The sequence below is a fragment of the Schistocerca gregaria genome, chromosome 9 (genome assembly GCF_023897955.1).
Source record: "Schistocerca gregaria isolate iqSchGreg1 chromosome 9, iqSchGreg1.2, whole genome shotgun sequence".
Taxonomy (NCBI): domain Eukaryota; kingdom Metazoa; phylum Arthropoda; class Insecta; order Orthoptera; family Acrididae; genus Schistocerca; species Schistocerca gregaria.
In genome coordinates, this window is record NC_064928.1 from 130768540 (window position 1) to 130786099 (window position 17560).

Here is a 17560-nt window from a genome sequence, read left to right on the forward strand (position 1 = left end):
CATGATTAACTGATAATGTCGGCACAATTGATGCTAATTAACTGAAAACTATCAGTTTTCTGAGAGCATGGTCTTGCGACCGAGCCATGTCTACGTCGGAGAACTGTGGCGCGCAGCCTATACCTCATACTGGTGATATTTCGTATCCGTACGTACTTTTTCCTTACCTCAAACATTAGTCATTTATCTATTAAGATGATCGATTTCTGACGTTTTAATATTGTAAGAACTGATGAACTGTAAGCATTCATCAGACAGGTTTGATGTGGCCCGCCACGAATTCCTCTCCTGTGCCAACCTCCTCATCTCAGAATAGCACTTACAACATATGTCCTCAATTGTTTGCTGGATGTATTCCAATCTCTGTCTTCCCCTAAATTTTTTGCCCTCTACAATTCTCTCGAGTACCACGAAAGTCATTCCCTGGTGTCTTGACAGATGTCCTATCATCTTGTCCCTTCTCCTTGTCAATATATTCCACATATTCCTTTCCTCTCCAATTCTGCGGAGAACCTCCTCATTCCGTACCTTATCAGTCCATCTGATTTTCAACATTCATCCATATCACTCTCTTCTGTTCCAGTTTTCCAATGTTTCACTAGCATACAATACTGTGCTCCAAACATACATTCTCCGAAATTTCTTCCCCAAATTAAATTCTATGTTTGATACTATAATCCGTGTAAGATAAGAATAAACCTGATCCAAACAAACAAAACTCGATGATTATTCAGGAGCCGTAGAACACGTATACTGGTGTTATTACAAAGTAGGTACTACTAATGTATTAGAAATCTTATTACCAGTAGATTATCCGTGCGCTCGTTCAATTTGAAATGCCTACATCTCATAATTATAAAAATGGCTCTGAGCACTATGGGACGTAACATTGTAGGTCATCAGTCCCATAGAGCTTGGAACTACTTAAACTTAACTAAAGTAAGGACATTACACACATCCATGCCCGGGGCAGCATTCGAACCTACGACCGTAGCGGTCGCGCGGTTCCAGACTGAAGCGCCTAGAACCGCTCGGCCACCTGAGGATGTTTTGTTACGTATCTGTCAGCAAGGGATTCCTACTATTTCCCACAGAAATAAGAGTGGGTTACGCCCGTGGTGTGGCCGTTAGTTTAGCGTCTCCAGACCGCAGACCGCGCGCGGCCGGATGACTTGCGAAAAGGATGTTATTATCTCTCCCGCCGGCTGCGCCATCAATCAGTTACGCAACGTGCTGGAGCAGTCCAGCCCGCTGCCGCGTACTCTGCAGTGGCAGCAGACGCAGCGGCAAGCATGGCGGGCGCAGAGCAGGAGACGGTGAAGGTGCGCATTTCGCAGGGAGAGCTGCTCGGCTTCCGCTGCCGCACAGTGTGGGGGTTCCCCTACTGCTCCTTCCTGGGGATCCCCTATGCCGCGCCGCCCGTCGGACCGCTCCGCTTCAAGGTGAGTGGAAAACGCGAGTTGGTGCCGACGCACAGCTGCACATTTTTCAAAAAATTAAGTCTTTGCACATGACAGGGAGGAAATACAAAATCTGAAGTGCCAATCTTGTGGAAATTACCTCAGCAACGCGTTTTTACTGAAAAACAACGCACAAAATACATTCGTAGGCCAAGCAAACAGAAAATGCCATACAAAGGCAAGATCACAAAATATTTGCCCACAGTTATTTTAGACATCTAGAGCAGGGGTTCCCAACATAATTTTTTTCGATGACCCCCTCATCGAGCATGATTGGTACTAAATGAAACAACAAGTTTACTGTTACCGGTCCCCGTTTTATTTATTTCCACGACGCGTTTCGAAGGTTTAAACCTCCATCATCGGGTGGATTTACATTAGTTAGTTTGACATTTGTGTGTGAGTTGTTTTACGATTTTTTGGAGGAACTTGTGGCACTGCCTCCAGTGGTCACAGGTTCCTTTTGCTGTCGTAACACATCACATGCATACTGCCACATTGGTAAACAAATATCTTCCAAAAAATCGTAACACAACACACACACAAATGTCACACTAACTAACGTAAATCCACCCGATGATGTAGGTTTAAACCTTCGAAACGTGTCGTAGAAATAAATAAAACGGTGACTGGTAACAGTAAACTTGTTATTTCATTTAATGTCAATAACACTCACGGTAAAGCCTAACCTAAAAACGATGGGTACCTTGTTATATCACAGTATCAAGTACCTAAAAAAGCCAACTTAAGAGTGTTTTTATACGTTTTCTGTTTTTGCCACTTAGAAAAACCATTGACATATTCATTATTGAAAAAATATTGAGCATAAAACTTTTTCAATTTAACTATGATAGTTATGTTAAATTTTTGATTATTGCTCAAAATCTTTGTCTTCAAATCTGGGTGTTTAGTATAACAAACTCCTTAAAGAAATAAAAATTGAGTATGAGCTGAAAATGAACGGAAAAAATTAGAACTGAGTGTATTGGTCTTTCAAGCGTACTGCACTCAAGATTGCAATCAGTGTGAAAAATAACGAAACACTAATTTCATATAAGTTCTTATTTACTTGAAAAAATACAATTACAACACAGTACTCAATCAGTATTAAGTTAGTTTTAATTTTCAGTTTTTAATGGCATGAGGTCAATCTAACCTTTCAATCCATTATTTATGAAATATTAGGTTCCAAACTCAAAACTTTTACAGTCTGTGAAAGCACTGGCAATAAATTAACAATGGCCGATTGTCGTCTGAAATGCGAGTTTCTGTGTAAAGTGACTGTCAGTTGTCAGCTGCAAAGAGACAGCGCGCGCCGTCTAGCGGCATACAACAGAACTATTTGCCTCTATCTAATTCTAGTTTTGCACTAGCATGTGCTAGTGTCAGCTGCCTCTAGCAACACGCTAGACGAAGAAGTTAGCGTTCGCTAAAGTTCTGCTCATGGAGGAAGCGGCCAAAACAAAAAATCTGTTATCATACGAAATATATTTAATGTATTTTTTATTCTAATATCATCTTGCGGACGCCTCTAGCATTGCTCAAGGACCCCCAGGGATCCGCGGACTTCCTGTTGGGAACCACTGATCTAGAGAATGGAAATAAGGTTTAAATTTAAAAAATTGACGTATCTACATCTGCATCTGCTTCTACATCCATACTCCGCAAGCTACCTGACGGTGTGTGGCAGAAGGTACCTTGAGTACCTCTATCGGTTCTCCCTTCTATTCCAGTCTTGTATTGTTCGTGGAAAGAAGAATTGTCAGTATGTTTCTGTGTGGGCTCTAGTCTCTCTGATTTTATCCTCATGGTCTCTTCGCGAGGTATACGTAGGAGGAAGAAATATACTGCTTGACCCTTCGGTGAAGGTATGTTCTCGAAACTTTAACAAAAGCCCGTACCGAGCTACTGAGCGTCTCTCCTGCAGAGTTTTCCACTGGAGTTTATCTGTCATCTCCGTAACGCTTTCGCGATTACTAAATGATTCTGTAACAAAGGGCGCTGCTCTCCGTTGGATCTACTCTCTCTCTTCCATCAACTCTATCTGCTACAGATCCTACACTGCTGACCAGTATTCAAGCAGTGGGCGAACAAGCGTACTGTAACCTACTTCCTTTGCTTTCGGATTGCATTTCCTTAGGATTTTTCCAATGAATCTCAGTCTGGCATCTGCTTTGCTGACGATCACCTTTATATGATCACTCCATTTTAAATCACTCCTAATGCGTACTCCCAGATAATTTATGGAATTAACTGCTTCCAGTTGCTGACTTGCTACTTTGTAGCTCAATGATAAGGGATCTATCTTTCTATGTATTCACAGCACATTACATTTGTCCACACTGAGATTTAATTGCCATTCCCTGCACCATGCTTTAATTCGCTGCAGATCCTCCTGCATTTCAGTACAATTTTCCATTGTTACAACCTCTCGATACACCACAGCATCATCTGCAAAAAGCCTCAGTGAACTTCCGATGTCATCCACAAGGTCATTTATGTATATTGTGAATAGCAACGGTCCTATGACACTCCCCTGCGGCACACCTGAAATCACTCTTACTTCGGAAGACTTCTCTCCATTAAGAATGACATGCTGCGTTCTGTTATCTAGGAACTCCTCAATCCAATCACACAAATGGTCTGACAGTCCACATGCTCTTACTTTGTTCATTAAACGACTGTGGGGAACTGTATCGAACTCCGTGCGGAAGTCAAGAAACACGGCATCTACCTGTGAACCTGTGTCTATGGCCCTCTGAGTCTCGTAAACGAATAGCGCGAGCTGGGTTTCACACGACCGTCTTTTTCGAAACCCATGCTGATTCCTACAGAGTAGATTTCTAGTCTCCAGAAAAGTCATTATACTCGAACATAATGCGTGTTCCAAAATTCTACAACTGATCGATGTTAGAGATATAGGTCTATAGTTCTGCACAGCTGTTCGACGTCCCTTGTTGAAAACGGGGATGACCTGTGCCCGTTTCCAATCCTTTGGAACGCTACGCTCTTCTAGGGACCTATGGTACAGCGCTGCAAGAAGGGGGGCAAGTTCCTTCGCGTACTGTGTGTAAAATCGAACTGGTATCCCATCAGGTCCAGCGGCCTTTCCTCTTTTGAGCGATTTTAATTGTTTTTCTATAACTTTGTCATGCCTTTTACTGTTAGTACCCACTTTAGAACGTTATAATGGAAATCAACTTTCAAAGAGCATGAGAAACCTGTTAATGAAAGCATTATCTTTGTCATCTATGATTAAAAATATTGTCTTCGGATGTACTACTGATCCCCTGCACCCTAACTGGAAAAAAAAAAATCTGCATGAGATCATATAAATTATGGAGCTCTATGAACATACTTTTTCTTGCACAACCAAACACAGAATAATATTGAAGTCACCACATATAACGACTTTATGGTACTTCCTATAAAGTCCAGCGGCCTTTCCCCTTTTGAGCGATTGTAATTGTTTCTCTATCGCTCTGTCGTCTTTTTCGATATCTACCATTTTGTCATCTGTGCGACAATCTAGAGAAGGAACTACAGTGGAGTCTTCCTCTGTGAAACAGCTTTGAAAAAGACATTTAGTATTTCGGCCTTTAGTCTGTCATCCTCTGTGTCAGTACCATTTTGGTCACAGAGTGTCAGGACATTTTGTTTTGATCCAACTACCGCTTTGACAAAAGACCAAAATTTCTTAGGATTTTCTGCCATGTCAGTACATAGAACTTTACTTTCGAATTCATTGAACGCCTCTCGCATAGCCCTCCTCACACTACATTTCGCTTCGCGTAGTTTTTGTTCGCCTGCAAGGCTTCTGCTATGTTTATGTTTGCTGTGAAGTTCTCTTTGCTTCCGCAGCAGTTTTCTAGCTCTGTTGTTGTAGGACGGTGTCTCTTTTCCATCTCTTACGATCGTGCTTGGCACATACTCATCTAACGCATATTGTACGATGCTTTTGAACTTTGTCCACTGATCCTCAACACTATTTGTACTTGAGACAAAACTTTTGTGTTGAGCCATCAGTGAAATCTGCTTTTTGTCTTTTTTTCTAAACAGAAAAATCTTCCTGTCTTTTTTAATATTTCTATTTACTGCTGAAATCATCGATGCAGTAACCGTTTTATGATCGCTGATTCCATGTTCTGTGTCAACTGTTTCCAGTAGTTCGGGTCTGTTTGTCACCAGAAGGTCTAATATGTTATCGCCTCGAGTCGGTTCCTTTTGTAGTTGTTCCTGCTTCCGGTCGTTTGGGCATAGAGCCGCCACAGAGAATTGAATTTGGTCCCACTCTTCATGAAGAGCTCTTTGTAAGATATTGTTGTCTTTTTTTGATGTTATCCTCCAGCAGATTCCAAAGATGGCCAATGAGATTAATACCTGTGCTCTGAGTAGAGGTGCTGAGCTGTTTCGGTGAGCTATCCATAAGGCACATCTTCGGTATTTCTAACTGTATGCTTCCGGTAGTTGTACTGGTGACAAATACGAGTTTTCGGCTTTAGCATTTAGATTTTACATTAATATCTTAATATACATTTTTAGACCATTGTACTCTCTATAAAATGTAGCTCTTCAGTGCGTGCAACACTCGTACACCCCTACACCATCAGGGAACCCCCTCGTGTATCACCATGGGCACATGATTCTGCGCCACACCATTCCCGAAGACTTGGTTGCGAAATCTATGTTCCTGGGTAAAATTAAGGCGTTTCTTCTCATTCTGTTCACTGACCCAAAATTTCTTGATAGCTACTCTGTCGTCATTATTTATTGATGTGTAGTCAATACCTTCTTGCCCCTCAACTCTCAACTCACCAGTCAACTTAGGGGCGCTGATTTTAGGACTTCTGTTGATGAAACTCACGTCTGCACCGGTCAGTTAACGAGGGCGCCCAGTCCGTGGCTGCTTTCTCAATGTTTTCGTTACACAAAAGCGATCTCTACAGTCGGTCTAGGTCTGCCGAGTATTTTAGTAATCTCGTAAGAGGATTTACCATGATTATATAGGCGCAGAATAAGTTTTCTTTCAGTTAAGGTCGTCCCCCTGCCAAGGGCGCCCATGAGATAATTTGTAGGGGGAGGTGAGCGGGGTCAGATCTGGAAGCACGCAGTTTTTTTAATATTTTGGAAGACGAATGGCGACTTCTAAGAAGCCGTAAGAAAGTTCTAGTTCTGGCCCTGCTAACGACGTTGTCCTTTTGATAAAATCCTAGGCTCTGGTAGTCATACTCTATAAAAAAGAATACCCGTTATTGAAAGAAATACACCTGACTATCTTATTTTTTCCTTTCCCTGAGCGCTAGGAGGGGGGGGGGGGGGGGTATAGCCCCCCTTTGCCCCCAGACATCAGTGTCTTTCCAGAATGAGATTTTCACTCTGCCGCGGAGTGTGCGCTGATACGAAACTTCCTGGCAGATTAAAACTGTGTGCACCGACCGAGACTCGAACTCGGGACGTTTGCCTTTCGCGGGCAAGTGCTCTACCATCTGAGCTACCGAAACACGACTCACGCCCGCTACTCACAGCTTTACTTATGCCAGTACCTCGTCTCCTACCTTCCAAACTTTACAGAAGCTCTCCTGCGCGCACTTGTCCGCGATAGGGAAAGGTCCCGAGTTCGAGTCTCGGTCGGGCGCACACTTTTAATCTGCCAGGAAGTTTCATGAGTGTATTTGTTCGTTACCGTTACGGCCCATGCTAGTAACAGCGCCATCCCGGCGTCGCTCAAAACAACAGGTGGCTGGCTCTGGTTGTGGACGGTTGACACTCCAGCGAACGTGACGTGAATCAACATTGAAGTTTCGTCCCTGGGAGCTAATTTTAGGCGTATGCTGACTGTGGTTTGTAAAGTAGCTTTTGTATGACATTTTCTATTTTGTTAATCTTGTTATAGTTATGAATGTATATGTTCCATTCTTTTTCAATAAAAATAATTTACTGAGACACTTTCCACAGGACTGTTCCTTCGCGTTTTGCATTTACTTCTACGCACGTGTCTCAGACTTACTTCATGGGGGAAAGACGTCAAACGGGCCGACTTGGAGCTGGAGAGGCACCGCAGGAAACTTAATTTCCACTGTATCGCTTTACAAATAAATTCATAAAATTTTGTCATTACGAGCAGAAGGATTTATGATTCACACTCATAGTAGTAGAAGTTACAAACCATAAAATATAATTTTTTTACATGTGAAATTTCATAACTCTTTCACTTTTTATTGGTTCCATTTGTTGCTATAGGTACACTTTTCTTCATATATAAGAGACAGTCTTCCATAAATTTTGCACAGAATGCAAACCATACTTACAGGTGTATGAAACACTATAATTTATTTAATATATGAAAAAAATGAATGAACCGTTAAATTGTAAACTTCAAATTTAGAAAAAACTCAAATTTTATAGTTAATTACCTCAATTTTTACCGCAGTTTTTAATAGATTTGGAAAATTCTAAAGTTTTGCATTAAGAAGTTTGTTTTTAATAAGCATACCAAATTTCAAAATAATAGGATATTTATTTTGGATTTTTCATATAACTAAGAACAGGAATTTGTGTTTTGCGGAAAATGGCCGTTAAAGTTTCTGATTGTATTTGGCCTGCTTTCAGAACTGTCCAGCACCATAGGCAGATTCTTTTTCTTTTTGTAAATCAGTTTTCTTCATTTTCACATTCGTGTGATGCACTCTTTTTGATTTTATCACCTCCAAAAATTATTTATCTGCTTTCACTACGCGCTCTCTGTCTATTGCATACAAAGTTTTGGTGCAGTTCACTCAGTGCATAATTCCCATTTACTCTAAAATGAATTTCCTGCTTTGCACACCATCATTACAACATGAAACTGCATCATAAACACCAATAGCAGGTGCACTTCTTCCCACAAAAATGGTTTTTGGTAATCTTTCCCATACAGATTGGTTAAAACATTCATTTGGGTTTTCGCTACTGTGACAGTATGTTAATATCAACAATAATATTACACGAACCTTCAGATATACAGCCTTTATTTTCAATAGCGCCAAAAAGACGTTTCCTTCTTGAAGCACTCGGCGTGTGTCTGTTGCCCTGGTCACGTTGTTTAAGGTTGAAGCAACGAATTCTGGGCGGCATCATGTGCGATAATATGCCACAAACGACCACAGAACAGCACAGCCAAATGAAAATCGTTTCGAAATTCACATCACACTGCAAGCCTTTCAAACAGGCAACAAACAAAATCAGCGATCAAAACAATGCACGTCGATAGCAGCAGAGACAGTATCGATATCAACGGTCCTTTGTACCACGTATGTACCACGTATGACAATCTCTGCCGCAAATATAAACATTCGAATTCTATAGAGCGAAATACGCTTACGTATGACAGAAAAATGCTGTGCAAAGGGGTGTGGCGCTGCATCTTGGTGCACTTAAGACCAAATAACGTGCCTTATAATCTCTCAGATAAATATGTTTTACACATGAAACTATTCAGGGGAATTTGTGCTACGAAATAGGAATATTATTGAAAAATCCATTTTTTTAATTTTTTACTTTCTACCCCCTTAAAAAACATATACTGAAAAAATGTATACAGCTAGATGGATGCTTTTTGGATTCACTGTATTACTTGAGAAAGTTAACTGTAGTCCGACCTGTGGAAGAATTAACTTGGTGTGGTGTTGGACATCTAAATATTCACCCTGCATTGTGACTGACTTTTCCCAACAAAAGATGACGTAATGGAGATCTTTGTTGTAGAAAACCGCATTCTGACCGTTCAACAAACAAACATTCCACGTACAAGCGTACAAACCTAATCATTATTATCGAAATGGTTTCCTCACCTGCAGAAAGAAATAGTAGTTTTCAAATAACCTTGACCATAGTTTCGACCTTCTTCGGAAGGACTAACAAATTTCTCATTAGTAATTCATTCAGTAAAAGCTTTCTCCACATGACATGTACCGCCAACGGTCTGTATGTCACATGTTAAAATTAAGGCCCCTACAATCAAGGACTTGTCACATTAGTAAACTCAAACTCTTAAAACAGCATGAAGCTACTAACATGGACTGTTTTATAAGTGTTTGGTTTTATTGATGTGACAAGTCCTTCTTTTTAGGGGCCTTAATTTTTACATGTGACATGCAGACCATTCCTTATGCTTGTCATGTGAAGACAGCTTTTACTGAATGAATTACTTATGTGAAGTTTGTCTTCTCAAGAAGGTGGGTTTAAATCCATCGAAACCGTGGTCAACGTTATTTGAAAACCGCTATTTATTGCATCTGGTTGGCTGTCTTTTGTTCCTGCTGTTCTGTAACTGTTGCTGTAGTGCAGCCATGTTGAAAAAATTAAAAAGTAGGTGTTTGACAAGTGTGTAGAGTACGGGCTGTGGTTGTGTCCTGTGAAGAGTGATCTGCGGCGCCAGAACCTGTGATTCTGTGACTTGACAAAACCACTCAAGTGAAAGCAGGATTCATTAGGCGTAAACTGATCCACGTCCAAGCTATTAGCTATTCTACATCTACATCTACCTGGATACTCTGCAAATCACATTTAAGAGCTTGTCAGAGGATTCATCGAATCACCTTCACAATTCTCTATTATTCCAATTTCGTTTAGCGCGCGGAAAGAAGGACCACCTATATCTCTCCGTACGAGATCTGATTTCACTTATTTTATCGTGGTGATAGTTTCTCCCTATGTAGTTCGGAGTCAACAAAATAGTTTCGCATTCGGAGGAGAAAAATGGTGATTCGAATTTCGCGAGAAGATGCCGTCGCAAGGGAAAACGCCTTTGTTCTAATGATGCCCAGCTGAAATGCTGTATCATTTCAGTGACACTCTCTCCACTATTTCGCTATAATACAAAACGTGCTGTCCTTCTTTGAACTTTTTCGATGTACTGCGTCAATCTTATCTGGTAAGGAATCCACACCGCGCAGCGTAGTGTAGGCAGTCTCCTTAGTAGGTCTGTTACATTTTCTAAGTGTCCTGCCAATGAAACGCAGACTTTAGGTAGCCTTCCCCATAACATTTTGTATGTGTTCCCTCCAATTTATGTAGCTCGTAATTGTAATTACTAGGTATTTGTCTGAATTTACGGCCTTTAGATTTGACTGATTTATCATGTAACTGAAGTTTAACAGATACTTTTAGCACTTATGTGGATGACCTCATACTTTTCAGTCCAGCCAAATATCTTTTCCAAATCGTTTTTCAATTTGTTTTGCTCTGCTGACGACTTTATTAATCGATAAACGACAGCGTCATCTGCAAACAACCTAAGATAGCTGCTCAGATTTTCTCCCAAATCGTTTATATAGAGAAAGAACAGCAAAGGGCCTGTAACACTAACTGGGAGAATGACAGAAATCACTTCTGTCGTACTCACACAAGCCGTTTGTGTGGTACAGTGCCAAAAGCCTTCCGGAAATCAAGAAATACGGAATCAGTCTTAAATCCCTTCATGCGAATAAAGAGCTAGTTGTGTTTCTCAAGAACGATGTTTTCTGAATCCATATTGACTGTGTGTCAATAGACTTTTTTGTCGAGGTCATAATGTTCGAACACAATATATGTTCGTACCGAGCGAGGTGGCATAGTGGTTAGCACACTGGACTCGCATTCGGGAGGACGACGGTTCAATTCCGTCTCCGGCCATCCTGATTTAGGTTTTCCGTGATTTCCCTAAATCGTTTCAGACAAAGGCCGGGATGGTTCCTTTGAAAGGGCACGGCCGATTTCCTTCCCAATCCTTCCCTAACCCGAGCTTGCTCTCCGTCTCTAATGACCTCGTTGTCGACGGGACGTTAAACACTAACCACCACCACCACCACAATATATGTTCCAAAATCATGGGCCTGTAATTTAGTGGATTACTCCTACAACGTTTTTGAATATTGGTGTGACCTGTGCTTTTTTTCCAGTCGTTGGGTATGGGACTTTCGTCTAGCGAACGGTTGTATATGATTGTTAAGTATGGAGCTAATGCATCAGCATACTCTGAAAGGAACCTAATTGGTATACAGTTTGGACCAGAAGACATGCTTTTATTAAGTGTTTTAAGCTGTTTCACTACTCCGAATTCTTTCATTGTTAATCTCAGTGAACAGTCACCCACAATACAGGAGCCGCTTTGGAGCATGTGCTGGTTTTAATGCATGAACATCAAACACTCGGTAATGACACATGCACAGGTCCTGGTGGAGTATTCGTCCGCACGTAGGATTCTGAAGCATCTTCTACTGAACCGCCGCCACGTTTTCAGGTGAGCGGGCACGTTTCGGAATGTTTCTAGCCTTGTTCAAAACAGATCCTGTCGATTTTAGGACTAGGCGTTGCATGACACTCTTTGTTGGCACTATGACAGTATTAAACTTCTCAGCAAACAAGTGGCCACACTGTTTCCACGACTTTGTGGTTCAAAATGGTTCAAATGGCTCTGAGCTCTATGGGACTTAACATCTGATGTCATCAGTCTCCTAGACTTAGAAGTACTTAAACCTGACTAAGCTAAGGACAGCACACACACACCCATACCCGAGGCAGGATTCGAATCTACGACCTGCGACCGTAGCAGCAGCGCCGGTCCGGACTGAAGTGCCTTGAACCGCTCGGCCGCAACTGCCGGCCCACGACTTTGTGGTCACGTAACTAGCTTCAATCACAGTGACGTAGGCCGCATTTCGCTCGGAACCGGTGTGGAACACGTGGCGTGCGCCTCACGGGTCGTTGTTATACGCATGCATTCACGTCCAACAGTGTCCACTCGTCCGGAACACATGTTTGCCCCATCTTGAATAACACTGTCTCAATTTATTAATTGTTTTTTAACCTCAAACATTTATAACACATGTTTTCATACGTATGAAAGTGAATGCATAGCAAATATTAAAAGAGAGAAAAAACACAGGCAAAACACAAATGACATTCCAATAAAGTGGACTATTACACGTTTCTCAAATAGCTAGAAATAAAACTTATAGTCATTAATGTTGTGATACGGTTGTCTTCCATAAACAACCAAGGATCAGAAACAGAAACTAAAATTACTAGAAAATTTGAGGGATATTCACATTTAAATGTTAACTTACAATTTTTTTTTTCGACGTAACAATATAGGCGTTATGTATGTACTGCTTCCTGGTGACCGCCATACACTTAAGTGTTACCTGTGTTCTGACTCAGCTAATTTGTAGATAAATTAAGAGTGACTGCAGGAAGGATCATCCCTTTTGCTTTATCGCACTTATTCTTGTCGCTGACTGAACTGAAATCTCGAAACGGGAAACGTGTGCAAACTACCTTTCGAATCTACAAAATAAGAAATATTATTCCGCCATGCTACGTTATCTTTGGCGCTTCTGTGCATATGGCACTCAGCTGCGGTTTCACCGTTGCGTTTTTGAATTTTCTGGTCATAATCAGAAAATTCCCTATTCGGTAAATCCGCAAGGTCAGCTACTGCATTCGACTGAGAATTCTCTGCATATTTCTCTAGATCAGTGCTACCAGACCCACATTGATCCATTTGTGATGAGATTCGAATATTCTCACCACTTTGGAGCAAAAGTGCGTTTCTTGTAGTGAGCATGGTTCAAATGGTTCAAATGGCTCTGAGCACTACGGGATTTAACATATGAGGTGATCAGTCCCCTAGAACTTAGAACTACTTAAACCTAACTAAACTAAGGACATCACACACATCCATGCCCGAGGCAGGATTCGAACCTGCGACCTTAGCAGTCGCGCGGTTTCGGACTGAACCTCCTAGAACCGCTCGGCCACACCGGCCGGCCTAGTGGGCATGCAATGAGGTTTCTACACTCCAGAAAATTGCTATTGCTCCTCGTCGCAATCCCACAGAATTATACCCTAAGATTAGCTCTGGCGAACCACTAATTCGAAATCCCTGACAACACATCAAATAGAAAGAACACTAATCTACGACAAAATGGGAAAACCGCAGATAACATAGCACACGACACGCTAACACAACGCCATTCTCCCTCAGGCACAATTAGCAAGTGACACAGAACTCCTAACAACCAATGAATGAAAAAATAAACAAACAACACAAACAAAATTTACAAATAATCAATGTATTCAGCGCCAGCAATTCTTATGTTTACGCGAAACTGAATTACCTGAACGCAACGACTGAATTTCAATACATGGAAACAGTAACCTTGTAACAGAAATTGTATCTGATGATTATAGAAGATGCTATCAGCTCAGGATCTTGGCAGCGGTAGCCAAATTGAAAGACTACATTCGACTTGCGGTATGTTTTGGAAGGCGACTGAATTATTGCACTGACGGCAATCACTTTAATTATAGAACTTCCACTTTACTTCCTGCCCCATGCGTCTGCTAAATTGATTTGCCCGTTTGACAGTGTTTGTTGTTGATAACCTGCATTAGACGTTATCACATTTATGAGAATCCAAATGAGCTTGAATGCTGAAATAATATTGATGAAACGGTGATCCTGTCATTATTTTAGTCAATTGTTGACACGTGATTAATATATCAACATGGGCTTGATCTTTTATGAGACTTATAGCACAAGTTTATTGATTATGAAAAGGACAGAAAGAGAGATATAAAATGAGATGACAATAAAAGATAATCGAAAGGCAGTATAAATACGCAACGATAAATTAACACTCCCTTGGGTGGCGGCTGGTTTGCAAAGGCTATGGTTTGTCTGGTGGAACTTTTTACTACGGCGCAATAGGTGGACAAAGCAACCTGAAATTATCCAACACTGAAAAGACTCATGCTCATAAATTAACGATAATTGCAGAACTGGCGCTAATAGCATAGGCTATACGGAACGCACACGACACAGATCTGTAAATCCACGGTATTGGTGAAAAGTTGAGAAAACTGTCCCGAAACACATGCGCAACAAAACGCCACTGTTTCCTGCGCATGTACCGCGACATCAAAATGGGATATGATCACCACGCGCACGTACACAGGCCGCACATATGGTTGGCATACTCTGTTTCAGGTGGTCGAGCAGCTGCTGGGGTATAGCCTCCCATTCTTGCACCAGTGCCTGTCAGAGCTCCTGAAGTGTCGTAGCGATTTGAAGATGAGCAGCGATACGCCGACCGAGAGCATCCCAGATGTGGTCGATGGGGTTTAGGTCTGGAGAACAGGCAGGCCACTGCATTTGACTGCTATCTTCTGTTTCACGGTACTTCTTCACGATGGCAGCTCGGTGTTGCCGTGCGTTATTATCCATCAGGAGGAAGGTGGTACCCACTGCACCCCTAAAAATGTAGACATGCTGGTGCAAAATGACGTCCCGATATACCTGACCTGTTTTAGTTCCTCTTTCAAAGACATGCAGGGTGTACGTGCACCAATCATAATCCCCCCCATCAAACCACGACCTCCATTCAGGTCCCTTTCAAGGACATTAAGGGATCGGTATCTGGTTCCTGGTTCATGCCAGATGAAAACCCGGCGAGAATTACTGTTCGCACTATACCTGGACTAGTCCGTGAACATAACCTTCGACCACTGTTCCAATGACCGTGTACTGTGTTCTTGACACCAGGTTTTACAGGCTTTCCTATGACCAGGGATCAGTGGAATGCACCTTGCAGGTCTCTGGGCGAATAAACCATGTCTGTTCAGTCGTCTGTAGACTGTGTGTCTGGAGACAACTGTTCCAGTGGCTGCGGTATGGTACCGAGCAAGGCTACCTGCAGTACTCTGTGGCCGTCTGCGGGCACAGATGCTGGGATACTGGTCTTCTTGTGGTGTTGTACACTGTGGACGTCCCGTACTGTAGCGCCTGGACACGTTTCCTGTCTGCTGGAATCGTTGCCATAATCTTGGGATCACACTTTGTGGCACATGGAGAGCCCGTGTTACGACCTGCTGTGTTTGACCAGCCTCCAGTCGCCCTAGTATTCTACCCCTCATAACGTCATCAATATGCGTTCTTTGAGCCATTTTCAACACACAGTCACCATTAGCACGTCTGAAAACGCCTGCACAATTACTCGCTGCACCGTACGCTGACATGCACCAACACACCTCTGCATATGTAGATTGCTACCAGCGCCACCGTGCGACGACAGCAGGTCAAATGCACCGCATGGTCGTACCCCGAGGTGATTTAAACCCGCAAACCGCCCACCAGAGCGTTGTTTCAGCATGTATCAGCATTGTCCTTAATTTGTGATGCAGCTGAGAACAAGTGGTGAGATTGTGGTCCTGTTGGCCCTAACAAGCCAGAGCAGCGACACAGGACCCGTTACCTCGGTGTGCGGCGTTGTCTCAGGTGACGGTTGTGGCTCCAGCGTCCGCAGAGCGGCGATATGCAGCTCCTGTAATTCCATATCGCCGGCACGAAACCGCAAAGTTGCGGCTGGCCATCTGTTGGACGGATCGCAATTTCTCTTTAGTGGAGCCCTGAAATCCCGCCATATACCAGTGTGTCACGTCCCCGTTCGCCGGTCACATCGTGGATCAATTCGACTTATACTGCATAGCGCACAAGGAGATGAAACGTCAAAGCGACAGACCAGATTGTTCTCATCACAGTGACTCCGGAATGCCCACCAGGGGTCTTTCATCATCCAGCTAATCGTCCGACCCCAGCTTAAACATTTGGCCTAGGCCGTCGGTCATTACATTTTCCGGAAGACAGTTAAGTCTGACTTTAAACTGAAAAGCTGAAATAACGTGCCGCCCATCTAGTGATTCGTCCCACCCACCTTCATCTTGCTATCACACAGCCGAGAGCCTTATTAGCAGTCTCTATCAAAAATGGTTGGTGTTTATAACGATATGTTTACGTAATGTGTATACTTAAATATACAGTTATAAATGTCCCCCTTCGTAGTCGCTAATTATAACAATATGTTTCTTTTGTGCTGTAACATATAGCTATAATCAGCGGTGGAAACATATTTGCGAACGCCGACCGTGTGCGGCTGCCTCTTGTTGGATCGTCTGATCAGTCGGAAGTTGCATTGCAGAGGAGAGTAAACGCCTATTCAAAATATAATTATTTTTGGATAGCTCAACATGAATTTCCTAAGGGACCGTAGTTTATCATGCATTTACCAGTGGAATATGGCGCGGAGAAAATATTTCGCCGCATACAACTTCCTTCCGATTTCGACGAAAGAATTCGTGACTGAACTCTGTATTTGGCAGAAACAAGGAAAATTAAATAACTTCATGAAGGAGTGAGACATAGGTCCTATATTAAATAATTAGTCCATACACCAGTTCCATTTAACTCTGAATTTATGGCAATTAATAGATGAACTTACACTGCAATGAAGGATTTAACATTGATGCCGTTTTGACTGGCACTTCTCTTCTCGTAATAAAAATAATTCCTTTGACGTTTTCACATACACGTCGCACAATAAATCTACTGCTATGCAGTATTGCACTTTCAGTATTGCACTTTTACTTTACACTAAAATAATATTATTTTTAACGATAATAATACGGCGGCAAGACATGCGCGTCCGACACAAGTTGCAAGAGACAAGTGAAGAATGTGTAACTGTTCATCGAGAATATCTCGAAACTTGAAACTTCCTGGCAGATTGAAACTGTGTGCCCGACCGAGACTCGAACTCGGGACCTTTGCCTTTCGCGGGCAAGTGCTCTCCAACTGAGCTACCGAAGCTCATGGCTAAGCCATGTCTCCGCAGTATCCTTTCTTTCAGGAGTACTAGTTCTACAAGGTTCGCAGGAGAGCTTCTGTAAAGTTTGGAAGGTAGGAGACGGATACTGGCAGAAGTAAAGCTGTGAGTACCGGCCGTGAGTCGTGCTTCGGTAGCTCAGTTGGTAGAGCACTTGCCCGTGAAAGGCAAAGGTCCCGAGTTCGAGTCTCGGTCGGGCACACACCATTTTAATTGTGCTTCGATAGCTCAGTTGGGAGAGCACTTGCCCGCGAAAGGCAAAGGTCCCGAGTTCGAGTCTCGGTCGGGCACACATCATTTTAATTGTGCTTCAGTAGCTCAGTTGGGACAGCACTTGCCCGCGAAAGGCAAAGGTCCCGAGTTCGTGTCTCGGTCGGGCACACAGTTTTAATCTGCCAGAAAGTTTCATATCAGCGCACA

General features: G+C 42.5%; 1 protein-coding gene and 1 non-coding gene across 2 annotated transcripts in view; both read left to right on the top strand.

Moving 5' to 3' along the window:
* Nucleotides 1-1218: 1218 nt before the first annotated feature.
* The window catches only part of LOC126292207 (esterase FE4-like), a 171969-nt gene continuing 155627 nt past the window's right edge, over nucleotides 1219-17560 (top strand). The window contains exon 1 of the mRNA XM_049986059.1: nucleotides 1219-1442. Within this exon, the coding sequence (XP_049842016.1) occupies nucleotides 1293-1442 (150 nt within the window). The 5' untranslated portion in view covers nucleotides 1219-1292. The remainder of the gene's footprint in view (nucleotides 1443-17560) is intronic.
* Trnas-uga (transfer RNA serine (anticodon UGA)) lies at nucleotides 17267-17341 on the top strand. The gene has a single exon. It is a non-coding gene; the product is annotated as a tRNA-Ser (tRNA).